Here is a 12,728-nt window from a genome sequence, read left to right as displayed (position 1 = left end):
TGGCGGCTGCGGGGGCGGGAAGGTCAAGGGGGGCTGTGACGCTCGATGTCCCCTGTCCCCATGTCCTCCGCGACCCGCCATGTCCCCACCCCCCGTGTTCCCGATGTCCCAACGTCCTCATGTCCCCCTGTGTCTCCATGTCCCCTGTGTCCCCAATGTCCCCCGTGTCCCCAATGTCCCCATGTCCCCATACCCCATGTCCCCATGTCCCCCAATGTCCCCAATGTCCCCCCCATATCCCCATGTCCCCATATCCCCCAATGTCCCCATGTCCCCCCCATATCCCCATGTCCCCATATCCCCCAATGTCCCCATGTCCCCCCGTGTCCCCATGTCCCCCCATGTCCCCATGTCCCCAATGTCCCCATGTCCCCCCGTGTCCCCAATGTCCCCCCATGTCCCCATATCCCCCAATGTCCCCATGTCCCCCCCATGTCCCAATGTCCCCATGTCCCCCAATGTCCCCATGTCCCCCCCGTGTCCCCAATGTCCCCCCGTGTCCCCAATGTCCCCCAACGTCCCCCAACCTCCCCACGTCCCACCTGGCTTTGCTCCGCACTTGCACTTCCCGCCTGGAAGGGGACACGAGAGGTGACGTGGTCACACCCCCATCCCCCCCTTGCCCCAAGGGACATGGAGCCCAGGGGACCCCCTGGGGACCACCCCCGTGACACGGGGACCCCTCCAAGTGGCACAGGGACCTCCCCAGGTGACACAAAGACCCCACCCTCGGTGACGCGAGGACCACTCACTGATGAGGACGATGATGCCGATGACGCAGAGGACAGCGGCCACCACCAGCCCCGCCACGCGCAGGCGGTGCCAGTCTGGGGGGGCACGACACACAGTGTCACCCCCTCCTTGGGGACACCCGTCACCCCCTCCTTGGGGACACCCCTGTCACCCCCTCCTTGGGGACACCCCCTCCTTGGGGACACCCGTCACCCCCTCCTTGGGGACACCCCTGTCACCCCCTCCTTGGGGACACCCCCACCTTTGGGACACCCCTGTCACCCCCTCCTTGGGGACACCCCACCTTGGGGACACCCCTGTCACCCCCTCCTTGGGGACATCCCCACCTTGGGGACACCCCTGTCACCCCCTCCTTGGGGGCACCCCACCTTGGGGACACCCGTCACCTCCTTGGGGGCACCCCCACCTTGGGGACACCCCGTCACCCCCTCCTTGGGGACACCCCCTCCTTGGGGGCACCCCCTCCTTGGGGGCACCCCTGTCACCCCCTCCTTGGGGACACCCCCACCTTTGGGACACCCCCAGCTTGGGGACACCCCATCACCCTTCTTGGGGACACCCCTGTCACCCCCACCTTGGGGACACCCCCACCTTGGGGACACCCTGTCACCCCCTTGGGGACACCCCATCACCTCCTTGGGGACACTCCACCTTGGGGACACCCCTGTCCACTCACCGTACTGGAAGGGACTGGTGGCATCTGGTGGGGAGCGAGAGAGGTCAGAGGGACATGGATGCCACCGGGGGGGCACCAGTATGGACCCCCCGTACCCCAGTATGGCTCCTGTTCCCAGTATGACCCCCCCCCCATACTCCCAGTATGCCCCCTCCCCTTCCAGTATGAATCGCTCCCATTCCCATTATGGCTCCTCCGCACTCCCAGTAAGCACCTCCTACTCCCAGTATAACCCCTCCCACTCCCCGTATACCCCCCATTCCCAGTATAACCTCCTCTCTCCCAGTATAATCCCCCCTCTACTCCCAGTATGACCCCTCCATCCCAGTCGAACCCCCTCCCATTCCCAGTACAGCTCCTCCCAGTTTGTCCCAGTCACTCACCGGGGGGGGATTCCCTTTTGCTGGTGACAAAACTGGAGGGAGGAGCAAAAACCAGTTGGGTGGGCTTAACTGTCCCAGTGCCCCCCCCAGTTACTTCCAGTTACCTCCCAACTTCCCCCCGCTTACTCCCAGTTCCTCCTCATTTCCAGTCTAATTACCCCACTTCCTCCAGTTCCCGCCCAGTTTCCCCAGTTACTTCCCAATTGCCTCCAGCTCCCCCAGTCCGCCCTAACTACCCCCTTTCCCTCCCAGTTTCACAGTTCCCCTCAACTCCTTCCCAGTTCCCGTTCCAGTTACCTCCAGTTCCCTCCCATTTCACCCAGTTCTGCCCCAAATACCCCCAGTTCCCTCCCAGTTTGCCCAGTTCCCTTCAATGCCTTCCCAGTTCCCCCAGTTCTGTCCCAATTACCTCACTTTCCTTCCCAGTTCCCTTCCAGTTAGCCCAGTCCTACCCCCAGCTAGCCCAGTTCCCCCAGATTCCCTCCCAGTTCCCTCCCAGTTTGCCCAGTTCCCCTCAATTCCTGCCCAGTTCCCCCAGATTCCCTCTCAGTTCACCCAGTTCCCCTCAATTCCTGCCCAGTTCCCCTAGATTCCCTCCCAGTTCCCTCCCAGTTTGCCCAGTTCCCCTCAATTCCTGCCCAGTTCCCCCAGATTCCCTCCCAGTTCCCTCCCAGTTTGCCCAGTTCCCCTCAATTTCTGCCCAGTTCCCCCAGATTCCCTCCCAGTTCGCCCAGTTCCCCTCAATTCCTGCCCAGTTCCCCCAGATTCCCTCCCAGTTCCCTCCCAGTTTGCCCAGTTCCCCTCAATTTCTGCCCAGTTCCCCCAGATTCCCTCCCAGTTCCCTCCCAGTTTGCCCAGTTCCCCTCAATTCCTGCCCAGTCGCCCCCACCAATTACTCCCAGTTCCCCTCCCAGTCCCTCCCAGTACCTGCCAGCACCACCAGGACCCCCAGGGTGCCCCAAGCCATCTTATGACCTTTGACCCCTGGGGGGAGGGGACGCGCTCCTTCAGGACTGGTGCGGGGGGGGTGCGGTGCCCCCTCCCCTCCCCCCCCCCCCGCGTTCCCCGCGGACCCAGGCGCGCGGGGGGGGGGGGAGGGGCGGGGGGGAGGGGGCGGGGGGGGTGAGTCACAGCCGGATTCCTGCGCGGGGCGTCGCTGGGAGGGACCGGGCGCCTGGGTCCCTTTTTTTTTTGGGGGGGGGGGGGCACACACATCTGGGACCCCTGGGCCCCTTTGGGTGGGGGGGGGGTCACGTCAAGGACCCCGGGGTCCATTTTGGGTGGGGTGGGGGGACATCTGGGACCCCGAGTCCTTTTTTTGGGTTCGGGGGCATCCCGGATCCCTTTAGGGTGGGGGGGGGGACACCTCGGGGTCCCTTTTGGGTGGGAGGGGGGTCACGTCAAGGACCCCGGGGTCCATTTGGGTGGGGTGGGGGGGACATTTGGGACCCCGAGTGCTTTTTTGGGTTCGGGGGCACCCCTGGGTCCCTTTAGGGTGGGGGGGGGCGTCACGAACCGGACGCCTGGGTCCGTTTTGGGTGGGTGGGGGGGTCACGTCTGGGACCCCGGGGTCCCTTTTGGGTGGGGGGTGACATCTAGGACCCCTGGGGCCATTTTTTTTTTGGGGGGGGGGGAAGCCCCTATCCAGTTCCCGGCCCCCACCCTGTCAAGGAGGGACCCGGGCTCCCCGGGACACCCCCCCAACCCCCCCCCCCCAACCCCCCCCCCCCCCCCCCCCCCCCCCACCCAAGGGACCCAGGCATCGGGTGCCCCTCGCTCACCGTCCGGCACCAGCAACGGGCAAAACAGGAATGGGGGGGGCACCGCACCTGGGAGGGGGCGGGGGCCATACCTGAGGGTGGGGTCACCGCGAAGTGGGCGGGGCCACGGGTGCCAGAGGCCACGCCCACGCCACCCTTGGGTCCCTAAGGGTGCTCGGTGTTGGGGGGGGTGGGGGGGGAGGAGGCTGTAGCGCAGTGTTGGTGATGGGTGCACGTACGTCACACGCGTGTGCGAGCCGGGTGCTGTACCGGTGTCACGCGGTACGGTGACGGCTGTGATCTGGGTGTACGTACGTCACACGCGTGTGCGAGCCGGGTGCTGTACCGGTGTCACGCGGTACGGTGCTGGCTGTGATCCGGGTGTACGTACGTCACACGCGTGTGTGAGCCGGGTGCTGGTACAGTGACGGCTGTGATCTGGGTGTACGTACGTCACACGCGTGTGCGAGCCGGGTGCTGTACCGGTGTCACGTGGTACGGTGCTGGCTGTGATCCGGGTGTACGTACGTCACACCCATGTGCGAGCCGGGTGCTGGTACGGTGACGGCTGTGATCTGGGTGTACGTACGTCACAAGCGTGTGCGAGCCGGGTGCTGTACCGGTGTCACGCGGTACGGTGACGGCTGTGATCCGGGTGTACGTACGTCACACCCATGTGCGAGCCGGGTGCTGTACCGGTGTCACGCGGTACGGTGCTGGCTGTGATCCGGGTGTACGTACGTCACACGCGTGTGTGAGCCGGGTGCTGGTACGGTGACGGCTGTGATCTGGGCTGTACGTACGTCACACCCGTGTGCGAGCCGGGTGCTGTACCGGTGTCACACGGTACAGTGACGGCTGTGATCTGGGTGTACGTACGTCACACGCGTGTGCAAGCCGGGTGCTGGTACGGTGACGGCTGTGATCTGGGTGTACGTACGTCACACGCGTGTGCGAGCCGGGTGCTGTACCGGTGTCACGCGGTACGGTGACGGCTGTGATCCAGGTGTACGTACGTCACAAGCGTGTGCAAGCCGGGTGCTGGTACGGTGACGGCTGTGATCTGGGTTGTACATACGTTACACGCGTGTGCGAGCCGGGTGTTGTACTGGTGTCACGCGGTACGGTGACGGCTGTGATCTGGGTGTACGTACGTTACACGCGTGTGCGAGCCGGCTGCTGTACTGGTGTCACGCGGTACGGTGATGGCTGTGATCCGGGTGTACGTACGTCACACGCGTGTGCGAGCGGGGTGCTGTACCGGTGTCACGCGGTACGGTGACGGCTGTGATCCCGGTGTAGTGCAGTGTGGCAGTGTGACAGCAAGCTCTGTGTCACCGTGTGCGTCTGTCGCTCGATTCCGGGTGTCCTGCCATGTAGTGTGTGCCTGTGTGTGTGTGTGTGTGTGTGTGTGCGTGTCCCCACGCGTGTATCCCACCATGCCTCCGCCTGTTGACGCCGGGCCCGCAGTGACGTCGGCGGTGTCACCCAATGCTGGGACAACGACACCCACAATGCTCCCCTGCTTCACGGTGTGGGGCTGGGGACGCGGGTGACACGCGTGTCGCTGCCCACACGCGTGTCTACACACCCACACGCTTACACCCGGTGCTGGGCGAGTCTTTATTGGCGTTTCCGTGGTAACGCTGCCCCCGGGGCGGCACATCCATCTGCGGGGGAGGGGGAAGGGGTGTCATTAGGGGACCCCGGGTGTTGCCCCCCACCCTCAAGACGATTCGGGCATCTGGGTGCCCCCCAACCCCAGGGGACCCCGGTGTCTGGGTGCCCCCCACCCCAGGGGACCCCAGTGTTTGGGTGCCCCCCAGCCCCAGGGGACCCCGGTGTTTGGGTGCCCCCCAGCCCCAGGGGACCCTGGTGTCCAGGTGCCCCCCACCCCAGGGGGCCCCAGTGTTTGGATGCCCCCCAGCCCCAGGGGACCCCGGTGTTTGGGTGCCCCCCAGCCCCAGGGGACCCTGGTGTTTGGGTGCCCCCAACCCCAGGGGACCCCGGTGTTTGGGTGTCCCCCACCCCAGGGGACCCCAGTGTTTGGGTGTTGCCCCCCACCCTCAAGATGATCCGGGCATCCAGGTGCCCCCCAACCCCAGAGGACCCCGGTGTCCTGGTGCCCCCCACCCCAGGGGACCCCGGTGTTTGGGTGCCCCCCAGCCCCAGGGGACCCCGGTGTCCGGGTGCCCCCCAAGAGGACGCCAGCATCCGAGTCGGCCGCTCACCACCCGCAGATGTACGCCCTCTCCTCGGTGGTCTCGCGTGGGGTGGAGGCTGTCGAGGGGGTGCTGGGGGGCAGCGAGGGGGTGGGGGGCCCCTCGGTGGCCGTGAACTCATCCACCCGGAAAATCCAGCGCCCCGGGATCCCCACGTTGCTCTTGCGGCCGATGCGCAGCACCGCCGGCGAGCGCGAGCCCGGGATGTTGTAGTAGTGGATGTCGTCCCCGCTGTTGAACCCGGCCTGGGGACGGGGCGGGGGACGGGGACGGCGATGGCGTGGTTCTGCCCCAAATCCCCTCAACTCTGCCCCAAACTCCCGTAATTCCACCCAAAACAACCTTCGCTCTGCCAAAGGCCCTGTAACTCTGCCCCAATCCCATTAATTCTCCCCAAATCCCATTAATTCTGCCCCAATCCCATTAATTCTGCCCCAAATCCCATTAATTCTGCCCCAATCTCGTTAATTCTGCCCCAATCCCATTAATTCTGCCCCAAATCCCATTAATTCTGCCCCAAATCCCATTAATTCTGCCCCATTCTCATTAATTCTGCCCCAATCCCATTAATTCTGCCCCAAATCCCATTAATTCTGCCCCAATCCCATTAATTCTGCCCCAAATCCCATTAATTCTCCCCAAATCCCATTAATTCTGCCCCAAATCCCATTAATTCTGTCCCAATCCCATTAATTCTGCCCCAATCCCATTAATTCTGCCCCAAATCCCATTAATTCTGCCCCAAATCCCATTAATTCTGTCCCAATCCCATTAATTCTGCCCCAAATCCCATTAATTCTCCCCAAATCCCATTAATTCTGCCCCAATCCCATTAATTCTCCCCCAAATCCCATTAATTCTGCCCCAATCCCATTAATTCTGCCCCAAATCCCATTAATTCTGCCCCAATCCCGTTAATTCTGCCCCAATCCCATTAATTCTCCCCAAATCCTATTAATTCTGCCCCAATCCCATTAATTCTCCCCAAATCCCATTAATTCTGCCCCAATCCCATTAATTCTGCCCCAAATCCCATTAATTCTGCCCCAATCCCATTAATTCTGCCCCAAATCCCATTAATTCTCCCCAAATCCCATTAATTCTGCCCCAATCCCATTAATTCTCCCCCAAATCCCATTAATTCTGCCCCAATCCCATTAATTCTCCCCAAATCCCATTAATTCTGCCCCAATCCCGTTAATTCTGCCCCAAATCCCATTAATTCTGCCCAAATCCCGTTAATTCTGCCCCTTGTCTCCGTATATTCTGCTCCAAATCCCCTTGATTTCACTCCAAACCCCATTATTTTTGCCCCAATCCCTTTAACTCTTCCCAAATCACCTTCATTCTGCCCAAACTCCCTAATTCCAACCCCAATCTCCTTAATTTTGCCCCCAAACTCTCTAATTCCACCCCTTAATTCTAACAAAACCCCCTCGTTCCACCCCAATCCCCCTCGTTCCACCCCAAACCCCTGAATTCTGCCCAAACCCCTTAATTTTTACCCAAATCCCTTAATTTTTCCCCAATCCCTTAATTCCTTCCAGTCCCCTTAATTCCACCCCAATCCCCTTAATTCTGTCCAAACCCCTTAATCTCACCCCGAAACCTCTTCCTCTCCTAATCCCCTTAGTTTCACCCCAAATCCCCTTAATTCCACCCCAAATCCCCTTCATTCCAGCCCAAATCCCTTTAATTCCACCCCAAATCCCCTTCATTCCAGCCCAAATCCCTTTAATTCCACCCCAAATCCCCTTAATTCCACCCCAAATCCCCTTCATTCCATCCCAAATTCCTTTAATTCCACCCCACATCCCCTTCATCCCACCCCAAATCCCATTAATTTCAGCCCAAATTCCTTTAATTCCACCCCAAATCCCCTTCATTCCAGCCCAAATCCCTTTAATTCCACCCCAAATCCCCTTAATTCCACCCCAAATCCCCTTCATTCTGGCCCAAATTCCTTTAATCCCACCCCAAATCCCTTTAATTCCACCCCAAATCCCCTTAATTTCACCCCAAATCCCCTTCATTCCAGCCCAAATTCCTTTAATTCCACCCCAAATCCCCTTCATCCCACCCCAAATCCCCTTAATTTCACCCCAAATCCCCTTAATTTCAGCCAAATTCCTTTAATTCCACCCCAAATCCCCTTCATCCCACCCCAAATCCCCTTAATTTCAGCCCCAATCCCCTTCATCCCACCCCAAATCCCTTTAATCCCACCCCAAATCCCCTTAATTTCAGCCCCAATCCCCTTCATCCCACCCCAAATTCCTTTGATTCCACCCCAAATCCCCTTCATCCCACCCCAAATCCCTTTAATCCCACCCCAAATCCCCTTAATTTCAGCCCCAATCCCCTTCATCCCACCCCAAATTCCTTTGATTCCACCCCAAATCCCCTTCATCCCACCCCAAATCCCTTTAATCCCACCCCAAATCCCTTTAATCCCACCCCAAATCCCCTTCATTCCGCCCCAAGTCCCCTTCTGTTGACCCCAATCCCTTAAACTCCGCCCCCGCCCCCTGAACTCCTCCCCTCCAGCGGGCGGCCCCGGTCCGGCCGCGGGGACCCCCGTGTCCCCCACGTCCCCGACACCCACCTGGGCCGGGATGCCCCCCAGGCCGGTGTGAGGATCGCCCTGGTTGGAGATGCCCGTGGTCCATTGGATGTCGCCGTAGTTGAGCATGACGAAGGAGGTGACCCCGTCGGTGGCCAACACAGCCTGGAAGGTGTTCACCTGCGGGGGGGTGGGAGGGGGCGCTGAAACGTCACCGTGGCGTCACCGCGTGGCTGTGGCCACCCCTGAGCTCCGTGTCTCCGTCCCTGTGGTCCTCGTCCCCCGTGTCCCACGCAACGTGGCCAACTTGTAGGTCCATCCTCACATCTCCCTGTCCCGCTTGCGTCCCCGTGTCCCCACGCCCCCGTCTCCATCCTTACATCCTCGTGTCCCTCCACGGGGGAGGACATGGACCTCCACGGTCCATCCCCACCTCCCTCCGCGTCTCCACGATTGGTGGCCACCGTGGTGTGGGGTTCAAGATGGTTGACCCCCCGTGTCCCACCTTGTTGGAGGCCGCCCCGAAGAAGGAGACTCGATGCCATGTGGCCACGAAGGCCCAGGTGGGCTGAGGGGCTGGTTCAGGGGGGGTCACGGCGACGGCCAGGTCGCGACCCAGTTGGGTCAGTAGCTCTGGGTCCTGGCTCTGCCGGTAGAAGACGTCTCCTCCCAGTCTGGTGTCTACGTCGGCCCAGTACGGGGCCACGAAGGGGCGGTGGCCGGGCAGCGGGAAGGGCTCCGGGGTGAACTCGGGGACCCCCGTTCCAAACGACACCACTCCGTTGTTGTTCACCTGCAGGAGGCAACAATCATCCCTTAGTGACCCATCATCACCTCTGGTGGCCCTCAACCGTGGTGGCACCAACCATGGTGGCTCCGCAGTTGATGTGTCTTCAACCATGGTGATCCTAGTCATGGTATCTCCAATGACGGTGACCTCAACCATGTTAACCCCCAACCATGGTGGCCCCAACCATCTTGATCCCAACTATGGTGTCCTCAACCACTGTGACTCCCAAACATGGTGGCCTCCAATCATGGTGTCACCTACCCGTGGAGCCCCCAACCACGGTGCATCTAACCACGGTGACCTCCAACTGTCCATGGTGATGTCTGCTCAACCCATGGTGTCTCCCAACCATGATATCCCCACCCATACTGGCTCCAACCCATGGTGGCACCAAATTCATGGTGTCCTCAACCCATGACGTCCTCAACCCACAGTGTCACCCAACCATGGCGTCCCACCCATGATGTCCACAACCTGTAGTGCCCTAACCTGCAGCAGCCCTCCCCTCCCCACCTTTCTGTGCCGTGGGGCCTGGGACTCACGTAGAGGGAGCGGTGGGGTTGGCTGTAGAAGGAGAAGGTCTCCCAGAGTTGGATCTCGGGGCTCATCCCGTCGTCTTCATGGGGGTTGGCCTCGTCCCCGACCTCCGGCCCGAAGGGGTAGAGCAGCCCATCTGGGGTGGGGGGGCAACCATCAGGGACCCACGGCGAAGAGCGGGAACCCCCACACCGTGGGTCTGGGACCCTCGTGGTGGCCCAGAAACCCCCGTGTCACTGTGGGACCTTCTGGTGCAGATCTGGAACCTCCCGGTACGGGCGTGGGACCCCCTGGGATCATCAAGGACCCTCAGCTTCACCCTAGGACCTCCCGGTGTGGGTCAGGGACCTCCTGCTGTGGGTCTGGGACCTCCCAGTGTCACCTCAGAACCTCCCAGTAAGGGTCTGGGACCTCCCTGTGACCTCCCGTGTCCCCAGAGGTCTCCACTCACCCAGGGGTCTCACGGGTGCCCCCGCGTCCCCACAGTGTCCCCGCTCAGCCGGGGGTCCCATGGGTACCCCCTACGTCCCCACGGTGTTCCTGACCCACCCGGGGGTCCCTGGGTGCCCCTCGTGGTGTCCCCACTCACTCGGGGCTCTCACGGGCGTCCCCTGTGTCCCCAAGGGTCCCCACTCATCCACGTGGCCGAGGAGGAGGAGGAGGAAGAGAACGGGAGGAGCCTTCAGCTGCACAGGCCTGGGAGGAGTAGGGGGGCGAGGGAGGCTGTCCCCACGGGTGTCCCTGTCCCCACGGGTGTCCCCGTCCCCACGGGTGTCCCTGTCCCCACGGGTGTCCCCGTCCCCACGTCCCCGTCACCCCATGTGCCCACGTCCCTCCTGCCCCCCACGTCCTCCTCGTGTCCCCAGACCTCCCCACGCCCCAGCACATCCCCATGTCCCCCAGTGTCCCCTCATGTCCCCCCGTGTCCCCATGTCCCCCAGTGTCCCCTCATGTCCCCCCGTGTCCCCATGTCCCCCCGTGTCCCCTCATGTCTCCGTGTCCCCATGTCCCCAATGTCCCCATATCCCCCCGTGTCCCCATGTCCCCCAGTGTCCCCTCATGTTCCCCTGTGTCCCCAATGTCCCCTCGTGTCCCCTCATGTCCCCGTGTCCCCATGTCCCCAATGTCCCCATGTCCCCCCATGTCCCCATGTCCCCCCGTGTCCCCAATGTCCTCAATATCCCTGTGTCCCCAATGTCCCCATGTCCCCCCGTGTCCCCAATGTCCCAAATGTCCCTGTGTCCCCAATGTCCCCATGTCCCCCCGTGTCCCCAATGTCCCCATATCCCCCAATGTCTCCAACGTCCCCCCGTGTCCCCAATGTCCCCATGTCCCCCTGTGTCCCCAATGTTCCCCTGTGTCCCCAATGTCCCCCCGTGTCCCCATGTCCCCATATCCCCAATGTCCCCAATGTCCCCAATGTCCCCAATGTCCCCCTGTGTCCCCAATGTCCCCCGTGTCCCCATGTCCCCATATCCCCCAATGTCCCCTGTGTCCCAAATGTCCCCAATGTCCCCCGTGTCCCCATGTCCCCATATCCCCCAATGTCCCCTGTGTCCCAAATGTCCCCAATGTCCCCCATGTCCCCCTGTGTCCCCAATGTCCCCCTGTGTCCCCAATGTCCCCCGTGTCCCCAATGTCCCCATATCCCCCAATGTCCCCAATGTCCCCATGTCCCCCAATGTCCCCATGTCCCCCCATGTCCCAAATGTCCCCAATGTCCCATATCCCCCAATGTCCCCAATGTCCCCCGTGTCCCCATGTCCCCCAATGTCCCCATGTCCCCCAATATCCCCAATGTCCCCTCCCCATGTCCCCCCCGTGTCCCCAGTGTCCCCATGTCCCCACACTCACCGGGGTCCCATGGTGCCACTCAGCTCCCGCAGCGAGACCGGAGCCACTTTATCCCCAGGGAGGGGACAGCGCGGGTGGGGGGCGGGGGGGGGGGGGACGACGGGACAGGGACATCCCCCAAGGTGGCACCACCCAGGGCCTCGGGCACTTCCGTCTTTGCCCACACCAGCACTGGGGGGGACTGGGACGGACTGGGATGGACTGTAGGCTCTGCTGGGGGGGCACTAGGGGGGACTGGGAGATGCTGGAGGGAACTGGGATGGACTGGGATGGACTGTGGGCTCTGGTGGGGGGACACTGGGTGGGACTGGGACATGCTGGGGGGGGCTGGGATGGGCTGGGGGCCCTGGTGGGGAGAACACTGTGGGGCACTGGGACATGCTGGGGGGAACTGGGATGGGCTGGGGGCTCTGGTGGGGGGAACACTGTGGGGCACTGGGACATGCTGGGGGAACTGGGATGGACTGGATTCTGGTGGGGGACACTGGGATGGATTGTGCTTTGGGGGGACACTGAGGGGGACTGGGACATGCCGGGGGGAACTGGGATGGGCTGGGGGCTCTGGTGGGGGGAACACTGTGGGGCACTGGGACATGCTGGGGGAACTGGGATGGACTGGATTCTGGTGGGGGACACTGGGATGGATTGTGCTTTGGGGGGACACTGAGGGGGACTGGGACATGCCGGGGGGAACTGGGATGGGCTGGGGGCTCTGGTAGGGGGACACTGTGGGGCACTGGGACATGCCGGGGGAACTGGAATGGACTGGATTCTGGTGGGGGACACTGGGATAGATTGCGCTTTGGGGGGACACTGAGGGGGAATGGGACATGCTGGGGGGGACTGGGATGGACTGTGGGCTCTGGTGGGGGGGACACTGGGGGGGACTGGAACATGCTGGGGGGACTCGGATGGACTGTGAGCTCTGGTGGGGGGAGACTGGGGAGGGACTAGGACAAACTGGGATGTACTAGAAGGGACTGGGGGCACACTGGAAGGTGCTGGGGGAGTCTGGAATGTACTGGGAGGGACTGGGGACACTGGAGGGGCATACTGGGGACTGGGACTGGGGACAAACAGGGAACAAACTGGGACTGGGACAAACGGGGGAAGAGTGGAAGGGACTAGGGGGAGAGACTAGGATGTACTTAGGAGGGACTGGGATGTACTGGGAGGGACTGGGGACACTG

At 62.0% G+C, this 12,728-nt stretch overlaps 2 protein-coding genes across 2 annotated transcripts; both read right to left on the bottom strand.

The window, feature by feature from the left end:
• Nucleotides 1-23: 23 nt before the first annotated feature.
• On the bottom strand, nucleotides 24-3,675 carry LOC147596080 (uncharacterized). Its single transcript, XM_086771671.1, has 7 exons — nucleotides 3,594-3,675; nucleotides 2,740-2,796; nucleotides 1,813-1,881; nucleotides 1,430-1,453; nucleotides 753-827; nucleotides 536-572; nucleotides 24-144 (listed from the first exon to the last, which is right to left on the bottom strand). Exons 2-7 carry the CDS (start codon nucleotides 2,777-2,779, stop codon nucleotides 24-26), a joined length of 366 nt encoding a protein of 121 aa, XP_086627797.1. The 5' UTR covers nucleotides 2,780-2,796; nucleotides 3,594-3,675.
• A 1,506-nt stretch (nucleotides 3,676-5,181) lies between these two features.
• LOC147596079 (sushi, nidogen and EGF-like domain-containing protein 1) lies at nucleotides 5,182-11,617 on the bottom strand. The gene is made up of 7 exons (XM_086771690.1): nucleotides 11,539-11,617; nucleotides 10,274-10,380; nucleotides 9,690-9,820; nucleotides 8,863-9,150; nucleotides 8,400-8,537; nucleotides 5,804-6,039; nucleotides 5,182-5,242 (listed from the first exon to the last, which is right to left on the bottom strand). Coding segments are annotated over exons 1-7 (912 nt in total). The 5' UTR covers nucleotides 11,550-11,617; the 3' UTR covers nucleotides 5,182-5,241.
• Between the last annotated feature and the right edge of the window lie 1,111 nt (nucleotides 11,618-12,728).

This window comes from Chlamydotis macqueenii, unplaced genomic scaffold (assembly GCF_036417535.1).
Source record: "Chlamydotis macqueenii isolate bChlMac1 unplaced genomic scaffold, bChlMac1.mat HAP1_SCAFFOLD_185, whole genome shotgun sequence".
NCBI lineage: Eukaryota > Metazoa > Chordata > Aves > Otidiformes > Otididae > Chlamydotis > Chlamydotis macqueenii.
This window is presented reverse-complemented; position numbering and strand designations above follow the sequence as displayed.

Coding starts and splice junctions, on each gene's coding strand:
- LOC147596080 (XM_086771671.1), bottom strand. CDS start 2,779: ATGGCTTGGGGCACCCTGGGGGTCCTGGTGGTGCTGGCAG. Junction 1,454..1,812: donor CAAAAGGGAATCCCCCCCCG/GTGAGTGACTGG, acceptor GCTCCCCACCAG/ATGCCACCAGTCCCTTCCAG. Junction 828..1,429: donor CACCAGTCCCTTCCAGTACG/GTGAGTGGACAG, acceptor GTGCCCCCCCAG/ACTGGCACCGCCTGCGCGTG.
- LOC147596079 (XM_086771690.1), bottom strand. Junction 9,821..10,273: donor GACGCCCGTGAGAGCCCCGA/GTGAGTGGGGAC, acceptor CCCCCACCCCAG/ATGGGCTGCTCTACCCCTTC. Junction 8,538..8,862: donor TCGGGGCGGCCTCCAACAAG/GTGGGACACGGG, acceptor ACCCCCCCGCAG/GTGAACACCTTCCAGGCTGT.